The 12,229-nt window shown below is 49.8% G+C and overlaps 1 protein-coding gene across 1 annotated transcript in view; it reads right to left on the bottom strand.

Annotated features, from left to right (window-relative positions):
* Positions 1 to 7,508: 7,508 nt before the first annotated feature.
* Positions 7,509 to 12,229, bottom strand: part of NCOA6 (nuclear receptor coactivator 6) — a 38,720-nt gene continuing 33,999 nt past the window's right edge. The window contains exons 14-15 of the mRNA XM_054274359.1: positions 11,239 to 11,387; positions 7,509 to 8,478 (exon numbers count right to left, since the gene is read on the bottom strand). Of these exons, the coding sequence (XP_054130334.1) occupies positions 8,432 to 8,478; positions 11,239 to 11,387 (196 nt within the window). The 3' untranslated portion in view covers positions 7,509 to 8,431. The remainder of the gene's footprint in view (positions 8,479 to 11,238; positions 11,388 to 12,229) is intronic.

Raw genomic sequence — 12,229 nt, 5'->3', positions numbered from 1 at the left:
TCCAGGGCAGCGTTTACATCCTGGGGCTTCCTGGGCTTCACACTCAATGCCTTTGTTTGCCCTGCGGCGGTGCCGGGGCCGGGCTGGGAGGGGCAGGGCAGGGGCTGGGCCCGGCTGTGGTGGTGAATTTCCTCTCTGGCCCCAGCACACACCAAGAAGAGCAGAAGCCAAGCACTGTGCAGCCCCCAGCTTGGTCTCACTGCAGATTCTCCTGCTGCCAGTCCCTCTGGAGCACTCCAGAAAGCAGAGGCTGGCTGTGCCCCCCTGCCCCCTTGGGAACAGGCTGGGGCAGCGGTGGCCCCAAGCAGATCCTGCCCTGTCTCACCTGCCAGGCCCTCCTGTGCCTGCCCAGCTGCTGGAGATGGTACCCCAGGAGAAATCCCTTATGGAAATCCTCCCGGGCACCCTCCTCCTCTGCCGTGTGCCTGGGGATTTGTCTCAGCCTGGCACTGCCACCAGCACCCAGCCCCCAGTGCCCATTTCAAACAGGTGACCTTCTTCCTCTGTCCCGATTTTCAGAAGCAAATTCAAACTCTTTCTGTGCCAGTCTGAGATGTCTTTCATCACTCTGTGCCCAGCCAACACAGGAGATGAAGCAGGACTATTACCACCACACTTTATATCCAGAGTATGTTTATAAAATATTAATAAATTATTAATAATGTTTTCATGAACAGGTTAATCCAGACCCTGAGCCTCTGCTGGGTCAGCAGAGTGCACAAACCACAGCAAATGAGCTCCTGCAAGTCCCCTCTGTTGTTTGCACTCTTGCCCTGTATTAACACCTCACACTCACCTGCCAACCCTTGCCAGGCCACTGTCACCCCCAGTGTCACCCTCCCCTCCCTGTGCTCTGGTCAGCCTGTGCTCTGCAGACCTGCAGGGTTCTGCTCCTGCCCAGCAGCAGGCACAAGGCCTGCCCTGGTCCCAGGCCTCCTGCCCAGTGCTGCCAGAGCAAGAAAATCCCTTTCCACTGAGGTTTTTTGTCTCCTCGAATCTTAAAACAAATGAAAGGTGCTTAAGAACTGAGAACTTCCTGTGTGTGCACCCATTTGCATGTGTAGATATTTCAAAGCCCAGTGTGGGTGTTCTGTAGCTTGTTTTGGGGTTGATTTTTTAGGGGTTTGTTGGGGATTTGTTTTGCACCCAGTATTTGTGATGCACTGTGTGGTGCTTCCAATGGGAAGGTTCTGGTTTGCAGGGAGCTCTTGAGCTGGTTCTGCTGGGACAGGTGGGGTGAATTTTGCTTTCTTTTCTGTACTTGTGTAAGGAGAAACTACAGCATGGACTCAGGGACAAACCAATCTGCTGGGGTCTTTAAAAATGTCTTTTTTCAGGCTTCTCTGTTAGAATGTGGGGTTTGGTTCTGGGGTGCTGCAGGGATGTGGCTCGGGCAGCACGTGGTGGTGACAGGAGCTGCTCTGACACTCCTGTGTGAAATTGTGGCCATTCCTGGTGGGATCATTCCTGGGCTGCAGCTCCTCTTCATTTGTTCATGACCTGAAAATTCACCTTTAGAGCCAAATTTAGACTGGCTTGTGACCAAGCAGGTACAGATTTTCAGCACTGAGCCCCTGGGGTTTGGGAAGTGCAGCAGGGCTGTGTGTTATGGCCTGACCCACAACATCTCTGGGGTCAGGGGACAGCAGGATGGGGAAGGCATTGAAATGATCACCTGGGGACATGGTGATGCAGGCAACTGAAAGAAATTTTTGTGTTTCTTGCAATGAAAGCATAAAAAAGGGCAGAATTCCCAGTGGAGAGGCCTGGGCAAATCCCTGCTCAGTAAATGCCAGCTTTGCTGGGCCGTGTGTCAGTGCTGGGCCCTGGGGCAGGCTGGGACAGCGCTCTCAGCAGTGCTGGGCTTTGTGAGACCCAAATGCAGGGGGAATCTCCCCACCCCTGAGCCCCCGTGGTGCAGGGCTGTTCTCCCAGGAAGATTTGCCTCTGCTTGCCTGGCTCTGCTCTGGCAGAGGAGCAGGATGAGCCCTCAGGGTGTGGTGGGACAGGAGGGACAGCCCTGCTGGGGAAATGCCTCCCCTGGGCTGCACCAGGGCCCCAGGGCTGTGCTGGCTGCACTGGCCAGGCTGTGGCCATGGCACACTCAGGGCCCCTCGCCAGCAGCCACAACAAAGTTCCACACCAAATTCTGGCTCTTGCTTGGCACCACAGGGCTGGAGGGATGCCAAGGGAGTGGGGGCAAAATCCTCCTCACCTGTTGCTCTGAAACTTGCACTCACAAATGCTCTTTCTAAGAAACTCTGCTGCAAAAGCTTGGTCTGGAAGGAAAGCAATTCTTTCCATTGGGGTCCACGTTTCCTTCTCATTGTGCAGAACATCAATGCATGGCTCATCCCAAAGATAGCTGCTGCAGGAATCTTCTCTCTTTAGGCTTGTTTCTAATCAATAATTTTACATTTACATCATACTAGTACTTTTTCCTCTTCTATTCAACCCTCATGGGAAGCAAAATACCCACTTAGATGCCTTACCACACTAGTAAGGAAAAAAAAAGATAAAAAAATACTCCAGTGAGGTTATAGGCTTGAGTCCCACATCTTTGCAGTTGCCCTTCTGGATCAGTATCAATTCCATTGCCCTGCATAAAGTGGAAACTAAACTTCATGTGAATTTATTGAAAAACAAGTGAGTCCCCAGAGATCAAACATGTAATAATTAGGAAGCAGTAAGAAGACACAAGTCACCTCAAGCCAAGAGCAATGGTTCTCAGAAGGCAGCACCAGCCCCACTGCCCTGGGAATGGCTGTGGCAGCCCTTGAGTGTTCCCTGAGTGTCTGGGTTGGAACAGGAGGCCATCCACGTCCAGCTGGTGCCACAGGGACGCTCGAGCCACCAGGGATTGTCAGCTCCACCACTCCCAGCCTCCAGTTTGCTGCTCCTCCTTTGCTGTATGCACTCAGCAATGGCTGCTGGTGGCAGGAGGGGAGCAGCAGCAGCCCAGCGTCCCCCCAGCTCCTCAGAGCTTCCCCCCAAGCCCTTCCCCACCATGGACTGTGGTGGCCTCCTCAGCACAGCTGATGGCAGGACCAGATCCTGAGGAGGGACATCCTCATCCACCCTGGCAGCAGCTCCCTCCCAGGGCACTGCCAAGGCACAGGAATGGCCTAGAAGGGGCTGATCCCCTCAGGGCTTGTCTCCTTCAAGGTGGAGCTTCCCACCTTCAGACCTGCTCCATACAAAGTCAGGAACCTCCTCTTGTCCTCAGGTGCTCCATCCCTGTCCCGTTCCCATCACTGGAGTGGCTGCCACAGGTTGCCTGGACGTGGCTGTAGGAGCTGGGTGCAGCAGTGGGAGGGCTCTGCCTGCCTGAGGAGTCCCCTCTCTGCTGAGAGCTGTCCTCAGCCCCGCTGGAGATGGCACCTTCTCCTCGCTGGTCCCCAGGACCCCAGAGCCCCCCAGCCCTGGGCTCTCCTGCTCCATCTGCCTCCTTTGTGCTTCTTGAAAACCTTTGTCATTGACCCATCACCCTCTCCTGGCAGGAATGAGGATGATGAGGATGAGCAGCTCCATTCAATAGCAAAGGAGGCTTTTCTGTGTGATCATTTTTTCAGTTCTGTGCAGAGTGGTGGCACCCAGGTGTGTCCCCTGTCCCTCATTCTGAGCTGACACCTCCCGGGCTGGCGAGGGGGCTGCTTTTCCAACCCCATCTTCTGTACAGGGATGCTGCCCCATGCTCCGGAGCTCAAAAAGAGCTGCAAAGCTTTGACTTTGTTGCAGCTAAACCTGAAAATCCTTCTGCCTTCCACTCTGACCCTATTTCATTGCATGGAGCGGGGAAGATTTTATTCTCTGCAAATGAAGGGGTAAATTCTAAGTGCAGCACAGTAAATTCTAAGTGTAGCTTAAAATGGCTTGCACAGGGGAACCCAAAGCTCCTCTGCTCTTTCACATTCACCTCATGTACCCTGGCTGGGGAGCTGTGAGCAGCTCGAGTCTCCCTGAATTGTTATCCTCAGCTTTGTGCTTGGGGGAGCAGCACAAGGTGTAGCAGTGACATTTCCTCTTGTGTCAGAGCTGTCCTTGCACAGAGCACTGCAATATTCTGTGTGTGGATCCACCCCTGGTACCTGCTTGTGAAACTCTTGCCCACACGTTGCCCTGCCCCGTGTGGGGCTGACTGACTGTACATGTGCCTTCACCCTTTTTCGTGGTTTGGCATCTTTTTTTAACACAATTACAGAACTTGAAAAAAATCACTGAACTGCAGTTACAAGTCCTATGCAAGAGGTGACCAGGGAGTCAGTTTTTGGTATTTCTGTGTTTCTATGTTGTTTTCAAAGTCACTGTGGGGTTTTTCAGAGAACCCCAACAGAATGAATGCCCCAAAAAGTTTGTTTTGGCTTTTTTTTTGTTTTGTTTTGTTTTGTTTTGTTTTGTTTTTCCTAAAAAGCATTTAGCATTTTGGATATACTAAACCTCTTAGGCAGCTTTGGAAAGCTCTAAACCCCATTTGCCCCCGGGGCCGTGTTTGGAGAGCGAGCAGGAGCAGCAGGACGGATGCAGGAGCGCCAGGACAGATGGGCAGATGGACAGATGGACAGATGGGTAGATGGACAGATGGGCAGATGGACAGATGGCTGTTCCGTGGCCGGACAAGGTTGCCTTAAGCCTTCCCTGCAATGCCCCGGAGAGTGCTCGGTGCCCTCCCGCCTCCTGCCTGGGGCTGGGAGAAGCGTCAGGAGCCCCCCACGTTCCTGCATCCCCTGTGCTGTAGGACTGAGACCCGTCTGGAACCCAAGCTAAGGAAATCCGTCCTGCTCTGTGTTCCGTGTTCCGTTGGTGTGAGCAGGGTTGTAGGAAGGGGCGTCTCCTCCTCGTAGGACATTGTGTAAACGTTTGCTGTGTGTCGACTGCCTGGGACACATCGTGTAGTGTGCCTGTGTGTGTGTAACCTGGTTTTGGTTGTTAGGTTGTAATGCTGTCTCTTGACTGAAAAAAAAAATCTAATATAAAGAAAAATCACAAGAAATAAAAAAAATATATATTTAAAATGTATTTTATGTGTATTTCTCTAAAGTCTGCAAGTAAATCTGTCTGCAAAATGCTTTGGTTTTTTAAAAATGCTTTAAAAAGTCAATGGTTTGAATGACAATTAACAGAAAAACATCCCCTTTGAAGACAAGGACACACAGGAGAGAGGATGGCACAGGCTGAGGGGTTGGAGGGGATTTTCCCCCTCCCCATCACCAAACCTTACAACTCAGCAGATAATGACAGAGCTAAAGCAGATGTGGATTGCCTTGAGAAAATCCCAGCTCAGCCAATCTGTGCAGCATCAGCTGTTTCTGCAAGCACAGTGTGAGATGTTCCCAGCACCCAGCAGAGGCAGAGATGCCTCCAGGGTGATTCAGGGCTTGGAGAGGAGGAGAGGCTGAGAGCTGGGACTGCCCAGCCCGGAGGGGGCTCAGGGAGATCCCGCCCTGTGTGCAGATTACTGAAAACAGAACTGGAACATTCTCAGTGCAGGGACAGGCACAAATCGAAGTAAAAAGAAATGTCACTTAAAGATATGAAAATGCTTTTTCACGGCAAGGGTTGTTGGCCACAGGAGCAGGTTGAGAGGTTGAGGAGTCTTCATCCTTGGAGACACTCAAGATGAGAGGAGACATGGCCCTGAGCAGCCTTGGGATGGGGCTTGCCCAGCCCAGAGGCTGTGCCAGCTCCTCCAGCAGAGCCAAGCCAAGGAGACACCTGTGACCCCCAGCTGCTGGGAGAAGCACTTCAGAGAAATGTTAGATTAGAAACTGGGAATGAAAAAAATAGCTGGGAGTGAGCTTTCATGGCTTTGATAAACCTTCTTATGGGAAAACCAAATTTGGCAGCTGGAGACAAGGCCTGGGGTTATTGGGATGGATGGAGCTCAGGAGGTCCAGTCCAACATCCTGCTCACAGCGGGGCAAATACTGAATTCACACCACAGGCTGTGTTCAGCCAATGCTCCAGAGAGAGATCCTGCCACTGCATCCCGGGGGGAATAGTTTCTGCTGCTCAGTCAGAAGCTCCTCTCTTTCCATTTGTCCTGGTGGTGTCTGTCCCTGTCTCCCAGCCCACACCTCTGTAAAATCCTGGCTCCATCTCCTGCAGAGCACGAAGGGCAATGGAGCCCATCCCCCTCAAAGGCTCCTTTTGCTCAGGTGTCCCAGCCCAGGCCATCCTGGTGGCCCTGTCTTGTGTCTCCTCTATGTTATCAACATCCTGTGGTTGGGTGGGAGGTGGAAGCCAGGTGATGTCATTCCAGATCCCCAAATGCCAGGGGATCACTTCCCTGCCCCTCGGGCTGCCCTCTCTGCCCACAGCCTGGCTCAGCTCTCCTCCAGGACTGTGAGCTGCTCCCAAGTCCAGCACTGCTCACAGGATCAGTACAGGGCCCTTTGCTCCTTCCAGGGCTCCTTCCCAGTGGATCTTGCAGTTCTTCTTTCCCAAGGTCCATGTCCCTGCGAATGGTGACCCTGACCTCCATCCTGTCTGCTCCCCACAGGGTGGTATTTCCCACAAACTGGAGAACATCCCCTCTCTTCCCCTGCTTTATTGGGACAGGGACATTTTCTGTGAAGACTTTCCAGTTTTTTGGACTTTGTCCTCATTTTCCAAAGCTTCCCACCCAACCTGAGCAGCAACAGGAGCAGGGTGAGCCCCAAGGGAGAGTGGGGGCTCCTGTACCCCCATCAGCTGTGCCTGTGCAGGGCCAGGAGCAGCCACACCCGGGCAGGGAGGATGGAGGCACTGCACAGGGCCTGGAGGCTGCCTTGGGAGCACTGGTGACAGCAGCTGAGCAAGAGCCACGTGTGCCCAGCTGGGCAGGGGGCCAATGACACCTGGCCTGCACCAGCCATGGGGGGCAGCAGGAGCAGGGCAGTGACTGTCACCTGTGCTGGGCACTGCTCAGGCACCTCCAATCCTGGGGACAGCTTTGGGCCCCTCATGGCAAGAAAGGCACTGAGGGACTGGAGCATATCTAGAGAAGGGAACAGGGCAGGGGAAGGGGCTGGAGCACCAGGAGCAGCTGAGAGAGCTGGGAGGGCTCAGCCTGGAGAAAAGGAGGCTGGGGGGAAACATTCACTGCCCCCAGCCCCTGACAGGAGGGTGGAGCTGGGTGGGCTCGGGCTGTGCTCCCAGGGAACAAGGATGACAGGAAATGGCCTCAAGTTGCACCAGGGGAGGTTCAGGTTGGATATTAGGGAAAATTTCTTCATGGAAGAGCGCTGTCAAGTCCTGGCACAGCTGCCCAGGACAATGGTGGAGTCCCCATCCCTGGAGGGATTTTAAAAATGTGTGGATGCTGCACTTGGGGACGTGGGTTAGTGGCCTTGGCGGTGCTAGGGGAACAGATGGACTTGATGGTGTTAAAGGACTTTTCCAACCCCAATGATCCTGTGACATTGGCCTCACTCAGTGCCTGCTACCTTGTGCACAAATAGCTAATTTATGTGATTATAAAAGCTGACAACTTCTATTTAATAACAATTTCTATTTAATCAGCATTTTCAGATACATATTTTTAAAATGCAGCAAGAAAGAGGTGGCAGTGTGTGTGCACAGAGCTCGGGCTCTGGGCTCTCCCCAGCAGCTCCCAGGAAGGAGCCTGACCCCCTTTCCATGGCAGCAGAGCTCCAGAGGGAGGGAAGGAGCTGCTGCTGTGTCCTGGGGAGCTGCTGGGGCTCCTCTGCTGCCTGGTGCCCTTGTCCTGCTCCCCTGCTCTGCAGGAGCAGCTGCATCCCTTAATTTGTTTGTGGTTAAACAAATTCCTTGCTGGAGCTACATATAAGGAGCTTGCAGGCCCGGAGCTCTAAATAATCCCTCCAATCCTCCTGTTTGGAATGATGCTGCTGTTGTTGCTAATAATAATTCAACCCAATTTATAGGACAATAACATTTATTTAGAGCATGAGGGATTCCACATTATACAAACCCTTAATTTTTTTTTTTTGTTTCACTGGTCCATTTCTACAACAAATACATCAGATCTACTATATAATAAAATTATTTACATTTCCAAACAACATGGGGTTTGTTTATAAACCCTCTGACTGCTATTCACATACAGTACTTAAACAACAGCACATTACATTATTTTAATACCTAAAAATGACAACCCTGTATTCTAAATTGTTTATGAAAAGTGGAAACAAATAAATTTACAATTGTCTTCCCCTCCCCTTCCATTTCATACAAACACATTACCCTAATGTGCTAACCCTGACTTCACTTTGCAAATCCAGGGGTTTTAGAAGAACCCAGTTTTTATATCTATTTATCTGTTTTTTTAGAAAAAAAAATCATTTCTTGGGAACAGTATAATATTAAAATTACTTACTGTACAGAATTTTATTTAAAAAAGAAAAATCACAGCTCAAAATTGCTATCGGTAAATTCACACTCATTTACAAGTCTCATGTTTCCATGCAGTAATTTACTTGGATTTTCTTCTTTTTGACTGCATTGCACTGGCACTCGTTTCTGAAATCAAGAGAAGAAAAGAAGCATGGATGTGCAGTCGGTAAGCCATTCCCCAGAGGGGCACAGATTGCCCTGCCATTGCTCCACAACACCACAGGCTGTGCTCTGCTGCATTTCCCCACAGCAGGACAGGCTCCTGAGCACTGGGGCACCCTGGGCTGCAAACCCCACAGGGCAGCCTGGCGAGAAGAGCCAAGGGTGTGGAACTGTCCCCACGTGCTGCCCCCCACGGGCCACAGGAGCAGATGGGGCTCACAACCACTCTGCACCCAGGCATCCCCAGCTGCCTGAGCTCCTAGGAAATGAGTCTCTGCAGGGTGCACTGACCACAGGAACACAGCTGATGCAGAAAGACACAAATGTAACACCTGCAGGGCCACGGTGACAGCAGATGACATGTCCAGTGCACTTACCAAGGCACTAAGTTTCCATTTCAAAACAAAAAAGGAGTAAGGACCAAAGGCATTTGCATCTTTAGATCTTTTTAAAAATGTGATTTTAAATGTTGGCAATGTCTCTTTGGCTCTTCATAGTGTTTTCCAAAAACTATTGCAGCCGTGTGTATTTTAAGAGTCAAAAGGGAAAAAAATTTCCAAGCCCATCTAAAATTAGAATAGCAGCAGTACAACTCCACAGCTGTTACATGTGGAATTAGAAAAAACAATCAACGTTTCAAAATGTAACAAACTCAAAGGTACAGTAAATGCTAAAAGCAGCCCTTGCTGGAAAAGTACTCCAAAAAGGGAAAACTCCAGTACAGTACCAATTTTCAGAAGTGAAACATCTCAGCAGGCTGGGCTGCAGCCTGGAGCCCTCCAAGCAGCAGCAGTGGCTCTGGAGCAGCAGCTGTGCCACCCCTGGTGCTGCTCAGGGCTCTGTGCTTGGGAGCAGGAGTGGCCAGCAGCACTCAGCCCTGTCTCAGCCCCTTGGGAGCATCACCAGCAGCTCCAACCCTGTGCTGGACACGGGGCAGGGCTGACCCTCCCTGGGTGTCCTCTCCTCTCACAGTGACCCTTCTGCCTCCTCCTTCCCCAGGCTGAGCAACCAAGCTCCTACTCCAGCTGGTCAAAGTCTGCTTCTCTCTCCCTGCTGATTTCTTTAATGCTGACTTTAAACAGCCTCTATCTCGAGAGATGGCTCCTCCCAGCCCCACATTCCTTTTACCATGGGTTAGGGGGTTTCTCAGGACACAGATAACATAATGAGGGCAGGAGCAACCAAACCAGAATAATTAAGCTCTGATTCACTAACAAAAATGTACAACAGAGCAGGCACAGGTGACAAAGCAGGTGACACTCCTGCAGCCACCTCACTAATGTGCAGCTTGCCCAGAGCACCTGGTTTGGCTCATTCTCCACAGCTCAGGAGCAGCTGTGTGCTCACAGGGAAGGCAGCACAGCCAGGTGTCCCCTGCAGGCTGCACCCAAGGGTCCAGCAAAGCCCTTGGGCACTGCGGCAGCTTCAGATGCACCAGTTAAAAACCAAGGTTTTATTTACAGAGGTAAATGAATTACACAGTCAGCACAAACCCCTGTGAGAGTTTTGGTATTATTTGAGTTTGATGCACTTTCCTGTTCCCACATTTTCAGAATGTCACTGGTTGTCATCTTTAGGTTTACCCAGTTCAGTGTGTGGGGCAGGTCACACGCTCCAGATCCCCTCAAATGCAGGCAGGGATTTTATTTACACTGACTTCACATTTTTCAAACTTTTTTTCACAATCATGAAAGAGAATTTATTTTTACAATACAGACTCAAATTCTTCTGCACAGTCCTGCCACAAGAAGTAAATATAATTAAATTCAGCAGTCACAAAAGTGCAGAACATATAGGTCCCCTGTGTAATCTTTGGGAGTCATTGCACAATGACGTAAAGCTGGAATGCTTCTCTGAAACTCTGACAACACAATATTCTTAGCATCACACTTCAGTACCTCCAGTATGGAAATGGTGGCTGAATTCAACTTGACTTCCTTTTATAATCATTTTATATCAGTACCTCTTTGTTCTGTATATTATCTTTAAAATAGCGGTCGAGTGTTGCCTCTTGACGGTCTCTGTCTACTCTCTTGTATAACTTTGGTCCATCAGCATTTTTCTGACCCTTAAACACAAGAAGCTGACAGAATTAGCTTCAGCCTGGCACTGGGCCGTGCATATCACACAAATGCTGCATAATTGTTAAAGACTGCAACCTGGGTAGGAGTAAGGTTTGTCAGCACCTGCTAATGCCATGGGTTAACAACTTCAGGAGTTCAGATGTTGTTGTGAAGCAGAGCTGAGGCTCTGTGCTAGCACACAGCACTCCCTGATGCCCCTGGCTGCCACCTCAGCAGCCCCTGGAGCGTGCCTGAACCATGGCATTTGGCTTGGCAAGAACTGACCGTGCACTTGGGAAGACTTTCAGGCTTCGGGAAAAGGAAAATGTCACTTTTTGATCTCAGCACAGTCCTTCCAACAGCAACACATTTCTGCAAAGAGAATTCAACTAGGCAAGGTGCTGGACACTACGGTGCTGAGTGCTGCAGAAAACAAGTTGCACAGGTGTGCCAAAGAGGAATTCACACAGCATTTACTGCCAGTGCAGACGTCGGGAAACGCTTCAACACCAACCTGTGGCTAAATCCTTGAAACTAGAGATAAAGCAGCCAGGGTGCACGAGCTGCAAACCAGCGTTAGGAGGCAGCTACTGCCAGGGCAAAGGCTGGGGAAGCAGGTCAGGAGCTGCCCCTCCCCAGGAAGGGGGGCTGAGCATGTTACCTTTAGCTGTGCCGGACGCCGACGCGGGTCGCGAGGATCGCTTGCGCTGCCCGTTCTCTACAGATTCCTGTGAAGCGGCAGAATCCTCTGTTCTTGAATTTCTTCTACTTGGAGTTTTAGACTTTTCACAATTCTCTTTTGTCTCATTACTAATAAAGTGGGACAAAACATTTCTGATGAAGTGTGAGAAGAATTATGTTTTTCTACGCAAGTCAGACAAGCTGGAGGATGGCCCGACACGGGTGCCAGTTCCGGACTATTAGCACTGGAGACACGAAACGCTAGAGATACCAGGAGCTCTATCAGATGAAGAATGACCTGAGTAAGCCAGAGTACAGTCCATTTCTATCAAAAATTATCAGAGGATACAGAATTGAGAAGTCCTCAAAGAGAATATTTTCAACATAAGAAGACCAAGAAATTAGATGCATTATAAATTGTCTGCTCTGTTTTCCACAGGTGTCACCATTACTGAAGTCTAGGAAAAGCAAACAGGTTACATTAGAGACTGCTGCAGAATGGGGTGCAGAGCTGAAATTGCAGATGAACATCAGGAGGAATTAAGAACTCTCCAGGGAGTATGCCAACTTTTGGGGTTGCTAAAAAAATTTACTCCATTGATCCAAGTGATTTCTTCACATATTAAAAAAAAAGTTTTTTAAAAACTTCCTTTAGGTTTTAAAGCTTGAAGTCAAAATTTGTTGGTTTTTTTTTGGTTTTGTTTTTTTTTTTTGTATCAAAAAGCTTTTTTTGCTATAAAATAGTAGGTACTGTGGAAATCTGTTTCTTACTACTGAGACAATAAAGGGAGTGCTACATTTTGTAATTAAATTCTTCTTTTATTTTATCTCTCTCAGCCTGTAAACTCATACTGAGTTTTGGGTGTTTTCTTCTCAATGCGTTCTTGCCAGACAATTTCTGGTGACTAAGCAGTTTCAGGAGTTTAAACTAAACTTCTTTTGTGCGAATTCAAAGGTAAGTAATTAACTAA

The sequence above is a fragment of the Melozone crissalis genome, unplaced genomic scaffold (assembly GCF_028551555.1).
Source record: "Melozone crissalis strain CALT ecotype California unplaced genomic scaffold, PUWL_Pcris_2 ptg000017l_1, whole genome shotgun sequence".
Classification (NCBI taxonomy): domain Eukaryota; kingdom Metazoa; phylum Chordata; class Aves; order Passeriformes; family Passerellidae; genus Melozone; species Melozone crissalis.
Note: the sequence above shows the minus strand (reverse complement) of the source record. Positions and strands in the feature narration are given on the sequence as shown.